The sequence below is a fragment of the Arachis ipaensis genome, chromosome B3, assembly GCF_059453495.1.
Source record: "Arachis ipaensis isolate K30076 ecotype BB chromosome B3, ASM5945349v1, whole genome shotgun sequence".
NCBI lineage: Eukaryota > Viridiplantae > Streptophyta > Magnoliopsida > Fabales > Fabaceae > Arachis > Arachis ipaensis.
This window is the reverse complement of record NC_142438.1, coordinates 143,803,334-143,827,555: the sequence shown is the minus strand read 5'-3', so window position 1 is coordinate 143,827,555 and position 24,222 is coordinate 143,803,334. Positions and strand designations below refer to the sequence as shown.

At 35.0% G+C, this 24,222-nt stretch overlaps 4 protein-coding genes across 4 annotated transcripts; 1 reads left to right on the top strand and 3 right to left on the bottom strand.

Annotated features, from left to right (window-relative positions):
* Positions 1-1,062: 1,062 nt before the first annotated feature.
* Positions 1,063-3,086, bottom strand: LOC107634727 (polygalacturonase inhibitor 2-like). The gene has a single exon (XM_016338150.3). It carries the CDS (start codon positions 2,353-2,355, stop codon positions 1,321-1,323), a length of 1,035 nt encoding a protein of 344 aa, XP_016193636.1. The 5' UTR covers positions 2,356-3,086; the 3' UTR covers positions 1,063-1,320.
* Positions 3,087-3,505: 419 nt separating this feature from the next.
* LOC107631576 (polygalacturonase inhibitor 1-like) lies at positions 3,506-4,894 on the bottom strand. Its single transcript, XM_016335065.3, has one exon. The coding sequence runs from the start codon at positions 4,726-4,728 to the stop codon at positions 3,673-3,675; it is 1,056 nt and encodes a 351-aa protein (XP_016190551.1). The 5' UTR covers positions 4,729-4,894; the 3' UTR covers positions 3,506-3,672.
* A 9,456-nt stretch (positions 4,895-14,350) lies between these two features.
* LOC107631577 (polygalacturonase inhibitor 2) lies at positions 14,351-16,041 on the bottom strand. Its single transcript, XM_016335066.3, has one exon. The coding sequence runs from the start codon at positions 15,685-15,687 to the stop codon at positions 14,659-14,661; it is 1,029 nt and encodes a 342-aa protein (XP_016190552.1). The 5' UTR covers positions 15,688-16,041; the 3' UTR covers positions 14,351-14,658.
* A 4,018-nt stretch (positions 16,042-20,059) lies between these two features.
* Positions 20,060-20,776, top strand: LOC107633866 (uncharacterized). Its single transcript, XM_016337463.1, has 2 exons — positions 20,060-20,351; positions 20,628-20,776. Exons 1-2 carry the CDS (start codon positions 20,060-20,062, stop codon positions 20,774-20,776), a joined length of 441 nt encoding a protein of 146 aa, XP_016192949.1.
* Positions 20,777-24,222: the final 3,446 nt, after the last annotated feature.

The window sequence follows — 24,222 nt, the reverse complement described above, 5'->3', positions numbered from 1 at the left end:
AAAAGACAAATATGTGAGGAATATGTAAAAGCCATTAAGAAAAATAACAAAGAGAGTTTAACTTAGAGAAAAAGTCATTAATATATCAAACTCTTTTAATATATTTTTTGCTTTGTGTCATGACTCTGAAAATTTTTTCTTGCTAAGTTAGGTGAGCACTTAATATTGAAGTCTAATCTAAGAAGTTATTGTTCATTCTTACTTGTTCTTAGTTGAGTAACTCTGTTTTTTTTATAAGGAATCAAGTTTCTTATTTTGAGTTTGTACTATTAATTATTTTTAAAAATTTTGTTAATATTAACTACAAAAATTGTGCTGAAAGTCTAAAATTTTGATAATTTTTGTTAATTTTTAAAAAATTTTGTTATCCCAAAACGTTTAAAATGACATTAAATATTATTTTATCATTAAATTTTTTACTATAACAATAAATGGAATTGATGTAATGTTAATAATATTTTTGTTAAAATTATGTTTATTCAATTCCTTTCTTCTATCTTCCCCCTTTCAATAAGTCAAAATCTTATTCTCCTACTTCTTTCTTCTTCTTTCTTTTACACTATTAATTCTTCAAGAGAGATCTAAGAAAAAAGAAAAAGAAAGTAGAAAAATAAAATTTTGGCTTATTAAGTGGATGAAAGTGAAAAAAGAGGTTGAGTAAACATAGTTTTAACAAAAGCATTATTAATAGTATATTAATTTCTTTAAGTGTTAGTGAAAGATTTGACAGTGACATAATATGATAATATCGATATCATTTTAAAGGTTTTGAAATAAAAATAGGACAATTAAAACGTTATGAACTAAAATAAAATTCACCCTAAATATTGGAACCAAAATAATATTTTACCCAAAAAATTTATTTCTATCGGATCAATTTTTTTTAATTACTTTTTGAATTGAACTGCAACAAGATACATGACCATTGTTGAATTTGTAATTAATTTTAGTTATTTTTATCATGAGTAGTGACTTAAAATATATGTAATTTCTTTTTTTTTAATTTGATCTAGTTTTTTTAGTTTTGATATAAAATAAACTTTATTTTTTTTACTAAAATAGTTTAAAGTTTAAACACGTGCATTACTTTGAAAATCCTTAGATTGAATTTACATATTGCTTAACTGATGTTGCAACTAGCAACTGTAAGACATATATTATACAGAACAGTAACCTCTAATTTGAAAGTAAAGTACGAATTTTGAACTTAAAATATCTTGCACAATAATCAGCAAAGATTACATCGCAATTTCATCATCCTTGTGTTCCAGTTCCACCAAAAGTTACCCTCCTAAGGCTAGGAGCCTCGGACATAGGAGATCACTTGCACGGAGAGAGGGGTGGCCCACACAAACACTTGTTATTTGCGAAGGAAGATGCATCAATGGGGAAGTACCCTTGCAACCTGCCCCCTTGCGGAATAGGTCCACACAGTTGATTATAGCTCACATTCAATCTCGTCAAATGCGGCAGCTTCGTCAGCCCCTCTGGGAGCTTACCGTATATGCGATTGTGTTTCAGATTCAGCCTCGATATGTTCCTACCAAACTCTACCTTCCCGATATCAAACGACAAGTAGTTCCCAGCAAGGGTTATCTCCGCCGTCGATTTTTCCGCCCCAAACAGCACCGACCCATCGCCTTCAAGCTTATTCCATGACAGATCCAGAAAACTCACGTCCAGCCCCCGCAACGACGCTGGAATCTTCCCGGACAACATGTTGTGAGACAGAGTCAGCGACGACAGGTTTTTCGACACGAAGGAACCGTACGAGTCGGGAATTGGGCCGGAGATCCTGTTACCTTTGAAAAAGATGACGCTAATAGTTGGTAGTGAGGGGAGAGAAGGAGGGAGTTTTCCCGAGAGGTTATTGCCGGAAAGGTTAACGGACCAGAGGGTCTTAATTTGGGCCAGGGAGTCGGGTATTGGGCCTGAGACGTTGGTGCTGAATATGTAGAGGATGCTAAGCTTTTTGAGATTTGTGATCTGGGATGGTATTGGGCCTGTTAGGTTGGGCATTTTAAATAAGAAGAGTTGTTCAAGATCAAGAAGGTTGAATATGGAGGGAGGGATGTTAACTGGGGCGGGGAGGTCCAGCCCATAGAGCTCTAGTTGGCTGACATGGTAAGGTTTGGTGTTGGAGCATTCTACTTGTATCCCGTTCCAGGAGCAGCAGTCGGTGGATGCGTTCCAAGAGGAGAGCATACTTGGGTTGCCCAGTTCTTGCTTAATCTGGAGGAGCGCTTTCTTCTCGTGTGGGCTGCACTTCTCTGAGAGTACTATAGGAGAAAGACATGTCAATAGGAATATGGGAAGAATAAATATAGTGATGGATGTGGTGCTGCTGCTTGCCATTCTTTTGTTTGTTGTTCAAGTGCTGAGAGCCTGATATGACTTTATATAATGTCAGGAATCCATTTTTGGGTTAATAGTGAATACGGTGGTATGTTATTGCTAGAGTGGTGTGGCCTGCTCTATATACTACCTATATGCTCTAGCTGATAAATATAAAGCCGCCATATAGTAGAATATCAAAGATAGGCATAACCTTTTGGAAAATTTTCTGTGTGCTCCATTTACTTTATTGGAACCAATGACAACAGGTATCTGAAAAGGAAAAGAATAGGCAAACAATACTCATTGTATTGTGAACAATATGAACAATGATTTAAAAAAAAAGGTATAATTAAAGAATTTTGTTAGATAAAAAATGACTTTTGTAAATAATATAAAAAATTAACTCTAAAATTAGTCTAGCAAAATAAAAATATATTATATCTTTAAATTATTTATCTAAATTTTAATATTGGAATAATTATCTGCACACTTAGTAAATTGAACATTTGATATATCTATTGTTCACATTATTTAGTATTTTCATTGTCTACTTATATTTGCTAGGGGGACAATAACTTTGTTGAACAATATAAATAACCACCAATCAAATAAAAACACATTACACCTCCAAATTAACCCTCTAAATTTTAATATTAAAATAACCATCCGTACACTAGTAAAATGAACATCCAATATATTTATTATTTACATTGTTTAATTTTTTCATTATTTACTTATACTTTTTCTTTTTTTTATAATAACTGTATTAATTGAAAAAACCTTTTTTACTTATGAATATCATAAAAGTTTACTTCTAAATATATGAGAAGTATATTTTTAAATAATTATTTATTGATATTTATATATAAAAAAAATATTTCGTTTGTATTAATAAAAAAATTACTTAATTCTTTTAAAATATAAAACCTAAAAAATAAAATTTTATATTTTATGTTATTATTTAAATTAATATTTTAATATTTTAATTTATAAATTAAATATTTTAAAAATTAATTATATTTTATAATAATAAAATATAATAATAATAATATATAGATAAAAAATAATTGTTTATATACAATATATATTAAAATATAAAATATAAAAAATATATTAAAAATAAATTAAATAATATATCTTTATATATAAATATATAATAATTTAATAATTAATTTTATAAATACATAATATTTTTATTATAAAAATTATTATTATGGTATATATTTTTTGTCCACCTACAAATTTTCTCCATTTGATGACTAACAAGTAACAACAATGGCACTGACACAGAAGAAGTGAATAACAAGCGCGAACAAGTACTCATTCAACCCGAGATCACTTGCATGGAGGGAGGGGTGGCCCACACAAGCACTTGTTACTTGCGAAGGAAGACGCATCAATAGGGAAGTAGCCTTGCAGCCTGCCCCCTTGCGGAATGGGTCCACACAGTTGATTATAGCTCACATTCAATCTCGTTAAATGCTGCAGCTTCGTCAGTCCCTCAGGGAGCTTCCCGTAAATGCGATTGTGCTTCAGATTCAGCCTCGATATGTTCCTACCAAACTCCACTTTCCCGATATCAAACGAAAACAAATTTCCAGCAAGCCTTATGTCTTCGGTAGATTTCTCCGCCCCGAACAGCACCGACCCATCGCCTTCAAGCCTGTTCCATGACAGATCCAGAAAATACACGTCCAGCCCCTTCAGCGACGCCGGAATCTTCCCCGATAGCAAGTTGTGAGACAGAGTCAGCGTCACCAGTTTCTTTGACGTGAAAGAACCATACGAGTCTGGGATTGGGCCGGAGATCCTGTTACTATCGAGAAAGATCACGTTGATGGTTGGTAGTGAGGGGAGAGAGGGAGGGAGTGTGCCGGAGAGGTTGTTGCCGGCGAGGTTAATGGACCAGAGAGTCTTGATTTGGGCCAGGGACTCTGGTATCGGGCCTGAGACGCTGGTGCTGAATATGTAGAGGATGCTAAGCTTTTTTAGGTTTGTGATCTGGGAAGGTATTGGGCCTGTTAGGTTGGGCATTTCAAATAGGGAGAGTTCCTCAAGATCAAGAAGGTTGAATATGGAAGGAGGGATGTTAACTGGGCCGGGGAGGTCCAGCCCATAGAGCTCTAGTTGACTGACATGGTAAGGTTTGGTGTTGGAGCATCCTACTTGTACTGTGTCCCAAGAGCAGCAGTCGGTGGATGCGTTCCAGGATGAGAGCTTGCTTGGGTTGCCCAGTTCTTGCTTTATTTGGAGGAGGGCTTTCTTCTCATGTGGGCTGCACTTCTCTGAGAGTGCTGCAGGAGACACCCATATGAGAAGCAGGACTATGGGAAGAAGGAACATGGAGATATTGGTGGTTGCCATTGTTTTAATTTGTTTGTGCTTGATCATATTGACGACCTCAAAGGTGGTTTATATGACAATGAGAATGGACTTTTGGGTTAACTGGGTGGTATATTATTCCGAATCACAAAAGTATTGCCTGCTGTACAACACTATGAGCAGGCCGCCATACGAGACTATCGAATACGTGCATATATAACCTTGGGAAGTCTTCACATGTGCCGGACAAATTTTAATGGCATATTGTTATGCCATAATGCAGAGCCACTGTTGAAATATATATTAAAATATTCTAAGGGTGCAGATGGATTGTTGGCACATCCACGTGTTTTTGTCATTTTGCGAAGTCATTGTTACTTAGAACCAAGCCTTTGGCGTCTTGGGGAGCAATATTATGTGATGGTCCGTTCAAAGTGAAATAATTATATATAATTGGAAGAATTTTAAGTGTACCAAAAATGCTGATGTTTTAATTGTTTTAATCGTTAATCTCAATTTTAAAAAATATATATAATATATAATAATTAAAATTAACAGTTAAAACTTTTTGGTACACTTGAATTTTTTTTATATGATTGATATAGTACTAATAACAAAAATACTATTCGTACCCTAAAATCAACTATTAAAATTAATTACAATATATTTATGTATAAATATATAAATATATGTGTGATTTAATTTATTTTTAACCTATATTTATATTTTAGCATGTATTTTATAACTAATTTTAATAACTGATTTTAGTATACACATAATATAATCCTACTAAAAAAATATTAGATATTATTTTTTTAAACATTCTCAATATGAAATAGTTACCTACATTGGTTTTTTATTTAAATATTATTTTTTAAAATTTATTCAAAACAAAATAAAAACTCAAATTACATATTTATCAACTTAAAAATCTTAAATATTACTTTTTTCGAATCTTCTTAAGACTAAATATAAATAATGAGGTATGTAAGAAATTCTCGAAACAATAATGCCCTAACATTAAATCTCTTATACTGATATCTAAGACCTAACATGTCTTAATATTTCATTATCCTAGATCAAATTCTTCTAAATAATTATTCTCCGCGTACAAATAATTTTTATAAATAATTTTTACATACAAATCGTTACAAGGTATTTATATTTATGCACATAAATTTTTTTTTATTATCATCATTATCAACACCATTTTCTCTTCCTCCTTTTATTTTTTTTATTGAAATTTTTTTTTCTCCTTTCTTTTCCTCCTTCTCCTCTATTATTAGTTATCTCATTGTTGAAGATAATGAATAATACAAGTTTAAATTGTCAATTGAACAAAAACAAAATTGATTATTTTAAATCCAATCAAGTGACTGAGGTGTGGCTCAATTCTAATTAATATTTTTGTTAGTAGTTTATGATTCTGTAGGTAAATAATGTTTTTATTTGTGAAAATTATTGTTCATTGTTAATGGTTTAAATTGAATGTAATGTAAAAGTTTTGCATTAAAAAAAATAGTTTTCTATATTTGCAACAAATTTAGGTGTAACACGAAGATATTTGGATGTATTGTTTAAAAATTTTTGGTGTATAAGTGATGATAAGTTCTACATAACTCAAAACTCTTCTTCTCTCTCTCCTCATTTTTTACCGTTTCTTCTTCTTCTTCTTCTTTTTCATCATCATCATCATCGTTATCATCATCTTTTTTTTTATTCATCTTTTTTTCTTGTTTTATCAAGTTTCTTCTTGTTTTACTCTCTTAATAAGAATAAAAATAAAAAATTAAATAATAAAAAAATATATAATGGTACAAAATTACTTGAAAAGAGGATGAACTTACATTCATTCAACTAAAAAAAGAAAGAAATAAGAAAAAAATAAGAAGAAAAAAATGTAGTATTAGAAAAAATATTTTTTTGTATTTGTAGCAAATTTGGGTGTAACACAAAGATATTTGGGTGTATTGTTTAGTAATTTTCGGTGTATGTGTGCTAATAAGTTCTGCATAATTCCAAATTTTTCCTCTTCATCTTCCTCTTTTTCTGTTGCTTCTTTTTTTCATCATCATCACCATCTTCTTCTTTTTTTTCTTATTCATCTTTTTTTTTGTTTTACTTTCTCAAGTTTCTTCTTGTTTTACTCTCTTAACAAAAATAAAAACAAAAAAATCAAATAAAGAAGATAAAAAAATACATAATGCTGAAAATTTACTTGAAAAATGATGAATTTACATTCATTCAACTAAAAGAAAGAAAGAAATAAGAAAAAAAAAATGCAGCATTAGAAGAAACATTTTTCTGTATACAGCAAATTTGGGTGTAATACGAAGATATTTGAATGTATTGTTTAATAATTTTCGGTGTATGTGTGCTAATAAGTTCTGCATAATTCAAAATTCTTCCTCTTCCTCCTTTTCATCTTCTTCTTCATCTTCTTATTTCATATTCTCATAATTTTTTTGGGAAAAAAAATCAAACAAAAAAAATACATAATATTACAAAATCAATAAAAAGAGGAAGAGAGAAAAAAATGCAGCAACAACAATAATAATAAAAAAAACTATGATAAAAATGAAATACAAGAAGAAAAAAGAGAAAAAACACAAAAAAAAAGGAAAAGAAGAAAGAGGAACGCCAAATATAAAGAGGAACATGGTTTTATGCGCACGTTATTCAAGTATATTTTGTTGGATTAGGATTAACTTGCATGATTTGTATGCCAAAAAATTTTGTATTTGTAGCCATAGTCGTAATGAAATTCCACTTTTTTATTTTATTAATTTTTTTTATTTTATTAATTTTTTTATTTTAAATAATAATAAATTAATGAATTAAATTAAATATATGAGAATTCACTGTAGAAAATTAAACCAACAGCGGGGCCGACCGGGGCCAAGCAAAAGTAAAATTACGATGGAAGTGAGAAGCAGCTCATGAGAATGCGTGAGTCGTGATTATTTTGAACCGACAGAACCATTCTCGAAGCTTTAATTTCCAAACGGATAAGCACAAAGCAGCCACTTGACATGGATCATAATAACTCCCTTAACAAACCACATTTTTTAAGCTTCCTTTCACCACTTTGAAAATGGATTTCTACTTAATCGCATTTCAAGGCAAATATAACAAAATATGGTATTGTTCTCTTAACATTGCTCAGTATGTTAATATGATAAAAAACCAAATAAGTAAAATTAAATATAGTCTAACAATTAATGGTTAAGCAATTTTCATATATAAGTGAAGATATCAACTTTGATCTTTCAATATACCCATTTAAAATTGCTTCTAATGACTTGCGTTGTTTAATTATTTTTTTAGTCATTATAATTTTATTATATTTGTAATTATGTTTCTAATTTTATGTATATATTTTTTTAATTAAATCTATATACTGTTTTTATTTTGTATTTAAATTTTTTTTATATAAAAATAATAAAATTAATAGAATATTCTTTTCAAAAATATTTGGTCAACGATTTAATTAAATTATTAATTGTAGGTATTTTTAATTTATAGATAAATATTTTATTAATTCTAATATTTTTACACTAATAAAGATCTAATTATAAAATTAAAAACAACATATATAAATATTTAATGAAAAAAATAATTAAATCTAAAAAAATATTTTACTTTTATATAAGTGAAAATATACACAAATTTAATCAAAAGAAAAGAAATCGAAAGAAAAAATATATATTTTGGTTCCCACTACAAAAAATAAAAAATTGCATTCCTACGTTTAAAATGTACTTTTTTTTATTTTTTATTATCAACTTGTATCGTATCTCTTATACATCGAACCAACCAAATTATATTTCGGTCAGCTCAACTCAAAATTAAAAATAACGAAAAAATCTCTCAACATATACCAGTCTTTCCCCTAAAATCTTGTCTTCACGTCGGTCACGAGAAATGCGTCACTAACCGACGAATGATTCCATCTCAATCAAACTATAAATCAGGCGGGGCGACGATGATAGGGGAGAGATCATAAAACAACAACAATAGATGACCATACAAACATTTCACTGATCATATACTCACTTTTTCCTAAGTAATTCTTTACAGACTTGGACGTCGGAGTCCTTTTTGCAGGTACCACGCTCGAGTCCGAGTTCAGGAGGATATTTCTAGTTTGGCTCAAGCTATCAGGCACACTAGAATTGACGTGAGGCCGACATATAACTCGGAAGGAGTATCCTTTCTAGAACATTTGGCACCCACCGTGGGGCCCCGCCTCATTTTTCTTTAATTTTTATAACACCCATATATCGGCCTTGTGCTTTCTCTTCTTTTCAGGGGTTGAAGCATGACGGACCATTCAGAGACTCCTCAGGCCCATCGAACCAGCGCTGAACTCTTGGGCGCTAACGCTGTTCTGCTAGCAAAAAATCAACGAATGGCCAAATTATTAGCAACAATGCAAAATAATGACGAAAGAAAGGACGACAATTAGAAGGTGAACAATGATCAACACGATGAGCATCAGTTGGAATCAAATGCAAAGACGGGGGAAGCACCCCCCAAAACAGTAAGACGGCGGACTAATCCTTTCTCCGAAGAAATAATGAATTTTAAAATGTCAAAAAATTTTACGCTTCCAATGACCTTAACACCGTACAAGGGGATCAGAGATCCTAAAATTCACGTTACAAAATTTGAATCCATGATGTTCCTTAACAGTGACTCTAATCCCATCTTGTGCCGATCTTTTTCGACCTTTCTAGAGGGAGCTGTCTTACTATGGTTTTCTAACTTACCTGCAGGTTCTATATCTAGCTTCGACAAATTCGCCAAGTTGTTCATAAATCACTTTGCAGCATCCAAAATCTATGTGCAAGATTCAGACTACCTCAGCACGATCAAGTAAGGACAGCACAAGAGCCTGAAGGATTACATGACTCGCTTCACAATAGAAGCCATGGAGATCCCTGACCTCAATCCAGAGGTGCAGTTGCACGCCATCAAGAGTGGTCTCTGACCCAAAAAGTTCCAGGAAGCAATAGCTGTCGCGAAACCAAAGACATTGGAGGAGTTCCGAGACAAGGCAACGGGACAAATCGAAATAGAGGAGTTGCGTGAAGCTCGGAGGAGCGAAAAGCCACCATCTCGGAAGGAGGAGGACAGACCTTACAGGTCCCAAAATAAGGACTCTAAAAGACCTTCTAAACTAACTCCAAAATTTGATTCGTATACCAGGTTCAACAACAAAAAGGAAAACATCATTAAAGAGATACTACACAGCAAATTAATAAAGCCACTCAGCAAAGCAGAAACGTACCAAGACCAGAAGTACGTCAACAAAAACAAGCATTGTGCATTTCACCAAAAGTTCAGCCACACTACTGATGAATATGTGGTAGCAAGAGACTTGTTGGAGAGACTAGCAAGGCAGGGCTTACTTGACAAATATGTCACTTCCAGAAACTATAAAGAATCAACCAGAGACACAGACAGGCCGAGCTGTAGCTCGGATCGCAAAGAAAAAGGAACATGGCATGGTCCAGTCGAAAATCCTACCTCCAAGGGAGTTATAAACTACATTTCAGGTGGCTTTGCTGGAGGTGGAACTACTAATACAGCCAGGTAGAGAAGCTACCGATCTATGATGACAATGGAAGGATCTCATCAAATCCCGCCAGTTCTGTCCTCATCTGCCCACATCAGTTTTGGTGCTGACGACCTTAAGTCTTAGTCCCCGAATTTAGACGACCCAGTGGTGATCTCAGTGCGTGTGGAAAAACTAACAGTAAAAAATGTCCTGCTCGATACAGGAAGTAGTGCTGATGTCTTATTCTACTCCACGTTCAAAAAGATGCAGCTAAGCAACAAGGCATTGCAACCATCAGGCGGAGATTTGGTAGGGTTCTCAGGTAAAAGAGTACATGTATCAGGCTATGTATGGTTAAGAACAACACTGGAAGAACCCCCAAACTCAAAAACACTAGACATCCAATTTTGGTAGTAAAAAAGGTCTTGTTATTTGGCTTGTCTTCTTCCCTCATGAATGGTGCCCTCTCATTCCTCCGGTTTTCACGCAGCTCTTCTATTTCGATCTGTCCGGTTGCTTTGTCCTGGAACTCCTACAATATTTTTGGTTTTGCGACGGCGATAGCTTCCTGGAATTTTTCAGGTCGGAGGCCGCTCTTGATAGCGTGTAATTGCACTTCCGAGTTGAGGTCAGAAATCTCCATGGCTGCTGTTGTGAAGCGTGTCATATAATCTTTCAAGCTCTCGTGTTGTCCTTGCTTGATTGTGCTGAGGTACTCTGAGTCTCGTACATAGATTTTGGATGCTGCGAAATAATTTATGAATAGCTTGGCGAACTCGTCGAAGCTGGTTATAGAACCTGCAGGCAAATTGGAAAACCATAATAGGGCAGCTCCATCTAAAAAAGTTGGAAAAGATCGGCACAAAATGGGATCGGAGTCGCTATTGAGAAACATCATAGATTTGAATTTTGTGACATGAACTTTTAAATCTCCGATCCCTTTGTATGGTGCCAAAGTCATGGGGAGTGTGAAATTTTTGGGCATTTTGAAGCTCATTATTTCTTCAGAGAAAGGGTTAGTTTGTCGTCTTTCTGTTTTGGGAGGCGTTTCCCCTGTCTTTGCATTAGATTCCGACTGAGGTTCCTCGTGTTGTTCGGCATTCACCCTCTTGTTGTTGGCCTTCTTTTCACCATTATTTTGCATTGTGACCAATAGCTTGGCCATCCGCTGATTTTCTACTAGCAGAACGACATTAGCGGCCATGAGGTCGGCATTGGTTCAAGGAGGTTGTTGAGCGTCTAAAAGGTCCGTCATACTTCAATTCCTAAAAAGATAAGAGAGTACAAAAGGGGGATAAAGACGTGTTATAAGAGTTAGAAAAATGAGACACGACCCCACGGTGGGCGCCAAATGTTCTTTGCAAGGATACACTCCCGAGTAATAACACCAGCGAAAGGTCGATCAATAGCTCGGAAGCTTTCCTCGTGGAACCGTGCCCGCGGCGTGAAACTTGCAAAAAGAACTCCGACATTCAAGTTAATGAAAAATCAATCAAAAGAATGAGAGTAAAGTAAAGAATAGTGGAGGCGAGTAAATCGTTGCTCGTTCTTTTGAGGATAGCTATTCTTCTCTGTTTTGTGGTATATTCTGTCTGCTTTGCGAAGTTGGCTTATCTCTTTATATAAATAACGTCTCGAAAATGTTTGTTAAATGGTCGTCCCTCTAGTAGTTGATTTTTTAGGGATCCTTAGTAAAGATCAGTTTTTACGAGCTTTTACTAATGCAAGATAAGTGAGTGCCGAGAATTTTTCGAAAAGTTGATTCGCTCTTAGTTGTTACTCTTCTGGTTAAAGATATCAGTATGGTATAATAATCAATAATTTTATATTTTTTAAAATTAAAATTTAAATAATAATAAATTAATACTAATTAATTAATATAAAATATAATTTAAAAATATTTATTAATTTATTATCAATTAGACCTTTGTTGATTATCTAATGAGATTATGCACTCGGCAACCATACCATATTATACTTTTACTTTCCTCCGCTGTAAAAGAGTGATACGGATACCACCAACAATGGGACCATATTAGGTCATCACACGTGGGGGAAAGTGTATGCCAATTCACATGTGGATGAGTCCTAACAATGAGATTTTTGCAAAACAACAACAGGGCCAAGACGAGCAAAGAAGAATTAAATATCAATTTGGTTCCTGAAATTTGGCTCGATATTCAGAATGGTCCCATTGGCTCTAATTAGAACCTCTAAATTTGTAATCGTGGTTCCATTTTGTTCCTGCGATCATCTCCGTCACCAGATTGCTGATCTGGCGCAATTACATGACACAATAGACACTACTTAAACGATGGTGTATTGGTTTCGTGCCCAAATCCTATAGAAACCACGTCGTTTAAATTTTTGTAGGTTAAAACTCTCTTTCTTCTCACTGTATTAACCCACAAAAAACAGAAACGACGTGGTTTCCATAGAATTTGGACGCGAAATCAACACGTCATCGTTTAAGTAGTGTCTACCATATTATGTAATTGTGTCAGATTAACATTCTGGTAACAGAGATGATCACAAAGATAAGGCAGAGCTATAATTATAAATTTAAAAGTTCTAATTAAGGCATTAAAATTATGGAAATCATTCTGAATATCAGACTAAATTTCAAAAGCCAAATTAAAATTTAACTCAACAAAAAAAAATCAATACATACATATATAAAAGTGATGAGAACTAGCTCAACATGATTTTAACCCACAGTCATTCTCGAAACTTTCCAATGGATAAGCACAATAGTCATACCACTAGGATTAAGAAACGACAAGTTTGAAGCTTTCTTTCGTAGCGACTTTAAATATTTCAATGCGGTAGATAATGAGGAGTGTTAGGGGATTAGTAATTTTTGTGTTTTATAATTATTAATTAGTTATTAATAGTATTTTTAATTGTGTGAAATTAAATTCAATAATAAAAGATCACTTACTTTTCTTTTAATAATTAAGTGTTGGCCACAAAATACAAAAGTTACTGCCTCTTAAATTTTTTCGTGGATAATTTAATCATGCCTTTATAATTGTTTTTGTCCGAAAATGTTTTTTTTTCTATTCTTTTTTTCTCGTCAATTGTAGCCAAGCCAAACTCCATGGAGCTTTGACCTCATTCAGCTGTCTCATTAAGTCTTTCCAAGTTTGCTACCAAGGTTAATTTCGTCTGTTACCATCTAGCTAAACAACAAAATGGATACTGGCTACTTGACTGTACTTGGAACGCCAAAGTTCCAACTTCATACATGAAACACCTGATAATTTTCCCAGAGTATATCACGAGAAATGTTATATGTATCAAAGATGTTATATGGATATTAAAATTATACATTAAAAATTAAATTAGATTGGTTTAATAATTAGTTCATTAGTCCATTTAAATAAATATGGAGGATTTGAATCTTTTTTAGTGTCTATAGCAATTCATTAGTCAACAACAAATTCTTAAATAAAATTTAGTATGATAAATTAGTCTTTAACCTGTTGGATAAAAAAATATTATGAAACAAAAAAAATTATATACTAATATCAGTTATTATATATTTATATATAAATATATTTTTTATTTATTTTTTAATATATATTTTTTTATATTTTAATATATATTTTATATTAGTATTTAATTTTATTATATACTTACTATAATTGATATGTATTTATCTATATTTTGCATTAAAATTAATTAATAAAAAATGAAAAAAAACATTTACTCTTTACTCCATAAAAAGTATATTAAAAAGCAAAATACTAGAAGTCCATTATGTTAAGAAGAAAAAAAAAAGTTAAAATTTATTTTATTTTTTGTTAATTTTTTTATTATTAAATATTTTTACAAAATTTATTATTTTTAGTTATTATTTTTATAATTTTATCCATCAATTTAATTTTTTTAATCTAATTATACAACAACATACTTTAATTTACACTTTAAATATTAATAACTAAATTATTAAAAAAACAATAAATTATGATGTTTTTTTTGTATTATTTTATAAAAAGTACAAACTCATTTTTTATATATTACAGAAATATTTGATTTTTTTTATACTTTAATATACAGATTAAGTAATATAAGAGTTTAGAATTGAGCTTAATTAAATCTCACATTCATCCCAATATCTCATCATTTTAGTCAAATCGAATATCATATATATATATATATAGATAAACTTGACTCGCTGATGATTTCTTTCTTCTTATTAGAACCATTTATTAACATAAACCGCCACAAAATTCATTGTAACACACTAAAATTCACAAACTTAACATTCAACATTATTGTCTCCGCGTATGGACACCCAGGGGCACAGTGAGAAGATTGTTGGGCCCTCAAACCCATTCGGAATTATTTGTTGAAGCATTTATTTAGTGCAGTAACTCGAATAATTAATCTTTCATGAGCTATGACATGAAGATTGATGACCGTTAATTAGGTCACTTGCATGGAGGGAGGGGGGACCCACACAAACACTTGTTATGTGCAAACGAAGAAGCATCAATGGCGAAGTAACCCTGCAACCTTCCGCCTTGGGGAATAGGTCCACACAATTGATTATAGCTAACATTAAACCTGGTTAGCTGCTTCAGCTGCGTCAGTTGCTCCGGGAGCTTCCCGTAAATGCGATTGTGCTTCAGGTTCAACCTCGTTATGTTCCTACCAAACTCCACTTTCCCGATATCGAACGACAGCATGTTTCCAGCAAGGGTTATCTCCTCCGTCTTTTTCTCCGCCCCAAACAGCACCGAACCATCTCCCTCGAGCTTGTTCCAAGAAAGATCCAGAAGCTCCGCGTCCAGCCCCTTCAACGCCGCCGGAATCTTCCCAGAAAGCATGTTGTGAGAGAGAGTCAGCGTCACAAGGCTCTTGGACGCGAAGGAACCGTAGGATTCAGGGATTGGGCCAGAGATGCGGTTTTCGTCGGCGAAGATCACCCTGATGCTGGGTAGTGAGGGGAGGAGATGAGGGAGTGGGCCGGAGAGATTGTTGCCGGCGAGGTTAATGTTCGTGAGGGTCTTGATTTGGGCTAGAGATTCTGGTATTGGGCCTGAGACATTGGTGCTGAATAAGTAAAGGACTGTAAGTTTTTTGAGATTTGAGATCTGGGGAGGAATTTGGCCTTTTAGGTTGGGCATTTCAAAAATTAAGAGCTCATCAAGATCAACGAGGTTAAATAGGGAGGGAGGGAGGTCAACTGGGCCGGGGAGGTCCAGCCCATGTAGCTCTATTTGGCTAACACGGTAAGGCTTCTCGGTGGTGCATTCGATGCCTTCCCAGGCGCTGGTGCAGCAGTCGGTGGAAGCGTTCCAGGAAGAGAGCATGGATGGGTTGCCGAATTCTTGCTTCACTTGGAGGAGGATTTTTTTCTCGTGTGGGCTGCACTTCTCTGAGAGTACTGCAGGAGACACCCATATCAATAGAACTATGGGAAGAAGGAACATGGAGATGGTACTGGTGCTTGCCATTATTGTGTTTGGGATTGATGCTATTATTGTTGTGGAAATGTTTGGGGCCTGAAAGGTGTTTATAAAGCAATGAGCACGGTCTGTTCGGGGAACTGGGGAAGGTGGTATATTATTATTTGGATAGAGGTGTGAACTGCAGCACTAGATCTAATTCAGTCAAATATCAAGCCGCCATAAAGGAATATCACAGATACTCTGAACCATAAGGAGTCCATACTAAATTTTTTGTTAGGAAAATTACCACGTATAAGATTGTACTATGTGGGAACAACGCTGTTGTTAGCATTATCCGTTTAGAGTTGTTATTTTTGTCGTTTACCATATGAGTGAATTACATTTACATCTTCGAGAGGCCCTAATGAAATTTGGCTGTGAGTGGGGGAGCGCGTGATTGAAACAGCTTCGGTGACTAAGCTTGAGGAGAGAAGTAGCCAATTTCATTTTTTTTTTTCCTTCAATTTTTTTCAGCAGTTTTCCGATTTAATATTTTTTTTAATTTCATTTAAAAAATATAAGATAAGAGATTATATTTTATTAAATAATTAAAAAAAATAAAAAAATATATTTCCGTCAATTTGGTAGTATGAATAAAAAGAGGAATTTTTAGTTCAATGTAACTAGATATTTATTATAATTTATTTTTTAATTGGCCATTATTTGTTGTGATAAATTGTTTTAGATATTATGTTTTAAAAACTTTTTATATATTTAAACTTTAAAATTATATCTTCTTAAAATTAAAATATTTAAATTTAAATTTAAACCAAACAAAACAAAAATAACAAACCAAAATTAAACTCTAACCAAATTAAAATTAAAATAATACTATCAAAATCAATTTTTTCGATTTTGAGACCAGTATGTATAATTTTTTTTCCTCTAATTAACAAGAGTAATAACCATAATTATTTTTTGATGAATTTCGGATATGTTAAAAAATTATTTAGTATATAATTTTGTAATTTTAGATATGTTCATTAATGTATGCAACAATATTGTTGAACATTAGCCTATCGATTATGTTTGCTTTATGACAAACAACATTTTCTTTTCCTTTGGGTACATAGAGATTTCTATTTTATTAATTTTATTTGCGTGGCCCAAAAAATTTGTTTAACAACCTTGTTCCTAGAGAATCAATTTTTTTTTTTATTATTTGTGTTAAAAAAATATTTATGTTAAAAAAATATAAGCACAAATTTAATGAATTTTGGATATGTACTAAAAATATTCTATATGTTATCTTATTATTTTAGATGTGTTAAAAATTTATTTATGTAAAAAAAATATAAACATGGATTTAAATGAATTTTAGATGTATACTAAAAATATTTTGTATGTTGTCTTATTATTTTAAATGTATTATAAATATATAAAATAATAAAAAATACAAATAAAATAATCACACAAGACATACCATCAACACTTCGAATGTTAATATAATATTGAATATAAACTTTTACTAATATCTATGATAATACACGTTCTTCATGAAATTAAGAAATAAAAAAATTGAAATTGTAAATTTTGTGAATAAAAAATGTCGAACTTATGTGAATAATAAAAAATAAAAAAATAAAACTATAAATAAATAATTATTTATCTTGTCAAAAAAATAAAAAATGACAATCATAAATTATATAAAAATAAAAAAAAATTAAAACACAATAACGAACTTTAGTAACTACACATGAAAATAAACTAATATGAATGGAATAACTTAAATGACTAATAATTTTTTAAAAATGTAAAATATGAAAAAATAGTTACTCATGAGTGTTAAATATTTGTATTTTTAAAATTTAAATTAAATAAAAGTATTAGTGGTTTTTAAAATTTAAAAAATATGATTAAATAAATTAAAAAAATAATATAATAAAGTAATTAAATTTAAAAGTTGATTAAAAAATAAATTTTAAAAGACAAATAATTTTTTTTTTACTTAATTTGTGGTCATGCAGTGGTGTCGGAAGAGGAAGCGTGCGAAAAAGAAATAATTATTCCAGATAGACATTACTCTCTCAATCTATTTTTCCATATGTAATTTCAATTTTATAATTAATTATTGTAAAGGATAAACCGATAAAGTCAAACCAACAGAGAATGTGTTAATAACTTATTCATGAACAAGACGTGACACAAATGAATTTGTATTTTCTATGCTTTGTAATGACTTGTATGTTACCCAATACTCATCTGTCAATTAAAAAAAAAATCATACCAAATTATGGAGAAAAAATATGTCAATAAGTTAATACTCAAATAGAATAATTTATTCGTATTTTAAATTTCTCTATTTCTGATAAAAAAAAAAAAAAAAGAAGAGAGACAGGAGAGAAACATAGCCAAAAATGGCAAAATAGATATTTAAAAAAAATTAAAATTGTATACCTGACACATAATTAAATTGTTACTCCGGACCGTTCAGTGAGCTCATTCAATTAACTTTACAGTCCAACAATATTTCGACTCGGCTCACCATTCTAACCACTCTTTATACCAACTTCTCAACCTAGCCGGCTTGTGTGAGCTTTGTCAACAAAAGTACAAAACACACATTTAAATCTTTCCAGTAGGCACCAGGGGCGGATCGGTTCCTTGCCCACCGTGCAGCTATCTGTCATTCCTTCCACCCCATCAACTTTATTCACATTTTTTATATTAAATCTGCAGGGCTAATTTGATTGGAACAAAAGATTTCCATATCCGTAAAATGAAACAGGTGGTAACCCTTCATTTTGTTAATGGCACTACGATGGCCCCCTTCGTTGGTGTTTTGACATTTTGATATATATAATTTTACAATTTAAAAAAAACAATAATTCTTTTATATATATATTTAATTATATATCGTTGCATTAAAAAAAATAAAAATATTTAAAAAATAATAAAAAATAATTTAAAATATTTTATTTTATATTTGTTAATTATTTTAAAATAAATATATAATATTAAATATAATAAATATATAATTTTAAATATTATATATATAAAATTATATATATTAAAATAAATAAATATTTTTAAATTATTATTTTTTTAATATTATTAAAAAAATTATTTTATCTAATTAAATAATTTTATAAAATATTTTATATTATAAGTGCATTAAAATGGACTCATATATAAATGATTATAAATGATAAGTACAAGCATGAGGTTAAACAAATAATTCAAGGTAATTATTCTTCCATACTGCAAGAGTGCAAGGAACAGTTGTTTTTTAAATAGTTAATTAATATCTAATTTTTTAATTTTAATTATTTTTCGTGTATATAATTTGTATATTATCATGGCTAGTGTTTCGGCCTAGCTTATTGGCGAGTCGGACGCGGGTGTTGAGTTGCCGATCCGACGGGTCCTCCAACCCGTAAATTTCCTTTTACCCACCTAGCTACAGCACCTGAATAGCTGAAAGGAAGCTTTTAGAAAATAGGGTCTGCTTATGTGGGACCCACTCGGACACAGGATATATAGGGGGAGGACTCTACCCTTTCCTAGAGGTACGTCACCTATCCTAACCTTACTGTTTTTTATACGGACACTAATTTGAGCATTGGAGTCTTTGCAGGTGGCTTCCCCCCCTCCCCCATTACACACCTCGCCAGCTCGAAGGAGCCTCATCTGCCTCAATCCCAAAGCCCATCCAGATCCAGCTTCCAGCAACCCGCCGATCCGTTCCGGACCGGAGCAACCGAACATTGACACCGTCTGTGGGGATACCTGGCATGAATGGATTTTCTGTTGGGCCCGAAGGACGAGCTTGAGGAAGAGGAAGCACATGAGGAGGAAGGGACTCGCCGGATGAGCAGGTTAGCTTCTGTGGCGTCCTCCTGCGAGCACACGAAAACACGTTCGCGCAGAGATGACCCACTGATTCATTCCGGACCTGAGCAACTGAACATTATGGCAGACTTCCTGGTCGAGGTAGTTGGTGGTGCTCCCGGGAATACGAACACACGGTGGAAGTTTCATATGACGACGCTTCCAACCAAGCGTTCAGAGGGGCAGGGATAATCCTTGAAAGCTCGGTTGGGATGACTTATGAGCAATCAGTCAAGTTCGACTTTCCAGTCTCCAACAACTAAGTGGAATATGAAGTCTTGATAGGGGGTTTGCTCCTAGCCAACGAAGTCGGAGCGTCGCGAGTCGAGGTCAACAGTGACTCCCAAATCGTTGCCTCCCAGGTCAACGGGACATACTAAGCTAGGGACTCCTTACTCCAGAAGTACTTGGAAATGCGAGAGCTGACCTCCTATTGAAACTAGCAAGCACAAAACCAGGCACGGAAAACTGATATTTGATTCAAGGACTAGTAAAGGAGCCATCGGTAACTCTCTACGTAACACAAGCTCTGGACCTTCCCTCGTGGATGGATCCGATCCTCCGTTTCTTAGTAAACGGTGAGCTTCTTGAGGACAAGAAAGGTGCTAGAATGGTCAGACGGGAGGTGGCCAAGTATGTAGCGATACAGGGCCAGCTATATAAACGAGGGTTTGATCAACCCCTGTTGAAGTGCTTGCGCCCCGAGCAAACGGACTACGTCTTGAGCGAAGGTTGCTATGGCCACCATATCGGGGGAAAGGCGTTGGCCAGGAAACTCGTTAGAGCCGGATATTATTGGTCTTCCATGATGTCCTATGCACAAGAATTCGTGAGAAAGTGTAAGAAGTGCCAAGAGAACGCCAATTTTCATAAGTCCCCAGTAATGGAGTTAAGCTCAATGCTGGCGGCCCGACCTTTCACTCAATCGAGAGTCAACCTCTTGGGCCCGTTCTCAGTGGGTCTCGGTCGGGTTAAGTACCTCATTGTGGTCATCAATTACTATACAAAGTGAATTGAGGTAGAACCGTTGGACGATATAACTTCGGCAAACTGTCGGAAGTTCATATGGAGGCAAGTGGTCTCTAGGTTTGGAATCCCTGAGATTGTCATTTCAGACAATGGGACGCAGTTCGCGAATAAAAAGTTTGGCGAGTTCCTTTCAAGAATGGGAATCAAGCAGAAATTCTCGTCAGTCGAGCACCCATGGAGCAATGGCCAGGTGGAAGCTGCAAACAAGGTCATCCTTCACAGCCTGAAGAAATGACTAGGCCAAAAAAAGGGCTCCTAGGCAGACGAGTTAGCCTGAGTCCTATGATCGTATAGGACAACGCCACAATCTTCTACCGGGAAAACACCGTTCTGGATTACTTACGGGGTCGACGTGGTAATCCTGGTGGAAATCGGGGAACCAAGCCCGAGGCTGCTTCTCGGAGGTGTTGAAGAAGCGATGGAGAAAGACCTGATTGACGAAACAAGGGAAACGGCACATTTGACAAAAATGGAGCTAAAGCAAAAGGTAAATTTAAGGTACAACACCAAGGTACTAAAAAGGAGTTTCGAGCCAGATGACCTGGTGCTATGGAGAAACGACATCGGGATATCGATCCCAGGAGAAGAAAAGTTGGTAGCTACCTGGGAAGGTCCGTACAGAGTAAGAGAGGTACTCGGAAAGAGGGCGTACAAGTTGGAACGCTTGAATGGGAGTGAGGTACCAAGGACATGGAATGTGGTGAACTTAAAAAGATTCTACTCTTGAAAGGCGACCTAGCGACTTAACAGGTTACCCTATTCTCGTCCACTACTGCTTGTTACTTTGTTTTCCCTATTGCTTGTTACCTTGTCATTACGCCATTGTTACCTTATTGACTAGTTTCATTATAAATTCCATAAATATTGCATTTCATTGTGTCATTTCGCTTACTTTAAGTGTTGTTATATTATTATTTCTTTCCCACAGCTAACTGGGGCTGATCACCCCAGGAGCCATAATCGGTGCAAAAATACCATAAGCAAAATCTACAGCCTACCGGCCAAACGATAAATCTAGGAACTAGCTTCAAATATTTTCCAAAGATAACAAATCGGCCTATGAATGATATAAAGCAAGTTATAATGAATGTTACAAAACAAAGGCACCACATCGGCGCGGTAAGTCAAAGTATTGCAAAAAAAGGGCATCGCATCGGCCCGACAAAACTAACAAGTAAAAAACAACATTAAAATTACAAAGACTAAAATTATTGGGGGGTTCCCGACTTCTTAGGGATATCAACAATCTTACCGTCCTGCACCATCTTCAAAGCCCCAACCATGAGGTATCGAAGTCGAGAGCCAAGATGGCAATTTGGGCCTTGATCCCTTCCTCGGTAGCTTTGACGACCTTCTTGGGATTCCCACAATGTCTTTATTTTTCTTCTTCAAGAGAGCGACCTCTTGCTGTGCAACCTGGGCCGACCCCTCGATCTCGCTGTGCTTCTCCTCCAACCCTTTTAATTTTTTCTCCAAGTTTTTAACTTTGGCCTCCGCAGAAGTAGCCTGACCCCGGGCAGTGTTCAGTTCCTTAGAGAGGGAGAGGTCGTGCTCAACCAACTTGTTGATCTCGGAGGCGTCCTCCTCCGCTTTCTTCTCCCTCTCAGCAAGCTGGGTCTTCAGGGACTCTTCCTGGGTTTTCAACTCAGTAATATCCTTCTGAGAGGCGCGAAGCTTTCCCTTGAGAGTCTGATGCTGAGCCAGAATAGGCTCTACCTTCCGAGCGATAGCGGCAACTCGGAGGAGGCTACGATAAGTCCACTTCGCTTGAGCGGCGAGGTCCTGCTCCTAGAAGAAGTCGTCGGTTCTCGGAAGAAGCTGAGAATCGATGAAATGCCTAGCGTCAAAGCTCCTCTCCATCACGGTTAAGGTCTTTTCGGCAGGCCCTTTTTGCTTCTTAGGGTTGGGCACGATGGTTAGATCGGGGTCAGCTTCGAGACCAACCCCCTGCTCCTGGATCGGCTCCTCCATAACATCTGTCGGAGGGTTCTCGGGTTGGATGTTACTAGAAGGCTGAGAATCAGCCTGATCCTCAGTAGCATCTCGACCGCTCCCTTCGCCAATGACATCGGGACCTGGGACCTCCGAATGAGTCGCCGAAGAGTCGTTGTCGTCACTCCCACCAAGAAAATGGGCCATCAGATCCGCCATAGTAGTCTTCCCATCAGCCATGAAAACTAGAAGTAAAATACAAGTGAAGAAGTCAGGAACTAAGTTATTAATAAGAAAACTCCAAAGGAAACAAGAAGAAAAATAGAGAACGGGAGAATAACCTACCTACGTGGGCCCGACCGATATTTCGGTCTCCCATCACTAGATGAGGATTTAGATTTTTAGAACCAAAGATCGCCAACAGTATGTCTGATATAAGGTGGTTCTCCTCACCTAATCCTCATAGGTCTCTTTTATTAAATAGTCCGAGCTAGCCCCGAAACTCCAGTAGGTCGGGATCTCTCTTTCTCCCTTCAGGGTAAGCCAGAAAGGGTGATAACCCCGGGGCAGGCCTTACCTTAAATAATCTTGAAGCCGTGGAATGAGTCTTCGAAGAGACCAAATATCCAGCGGCTCTGAATGGCCCGAAAGGACATGTATTCTTTCTTTGTCTTCCACTCATGAGAAGGGTTTGTCAGCAAAAAAAGATAGAGGAATACATTCACAGAGGCTGGGAGCTCCAGATATTCGCACACCAATTCGAAATACTGAATGACGGCCCAACTGTTAGGATGGAGCTATGATGGGGCAACGTCGCAGCGGTTTAATAGCGACATGACAAAAGGTGAAAAGGGGAGCCGGAGACCTAGCGTGGTGAACATGGACTTGTACACCCATAGCCAGTCGACCATCTGGGGAGAAGCCATATTCTTATAGCACACCCTTTTGCAATCGCCAGGGATGTAGACCTGGTAGTTTGCCTCCTCGGGACCTCCTCCGCATAAGGAACCAGAGTCTCGAAGAGCCTGGAGGTCCTCTCTGGTTACCTAAGACGGCATGTCCTTCACGTCTAAGGTAACCCAAGCGTAAAAATCAATAACGTTTGGCACTGGTGGTTGAGCCATACCTACAGTGGAGGCACCACTCAAGTCAACCCAAGAGATCGTAAACTCGGAAGATAAATAAAACAGAACTACAACTAACTACATTAATAATCCATGATATTTAGGCTAATATCTAGAGCCTAGATTCAAGAAACAGACACCTAGATGGTACCCTCTAGCAACTATCTAAACGCAGACTACGTCAATTCAAGTAAACATGAACTAAAATGGAGAAAGAAAGTGGCATGCATTGACCAACAAGAATAACAAGAATCATAAAACAGCACAGTAAAACAACAAAGGGAATAAGGAATTTTTACCAGGAAAATATGTAAGAGGCAAAGAAAGGAAAGCGTATGGAGAAGGCGCATAGAAATCCCCCAGCCAAGAGCAACTTAGAAAGTGAAAATAGAAGCAAATGTGGTAAGGAATGGAAAATGAGGAATAAGAGGAGTTTTGGAGAAAGCCAGAATGATAACTGTCAAGGAGGGAGCGCGAAAAGGCAGGGGCATAATAGTCCATTCCCTTGAGTTTTCAAATCAATTATAATGAGCATTAAATGCTCAGCCCGAAGTTCGAAGCGACGCACCAAGCCGCGCATGGGGGCAATGCACGCGCACGAGGTTGCGGTTTCCATCGACGGATT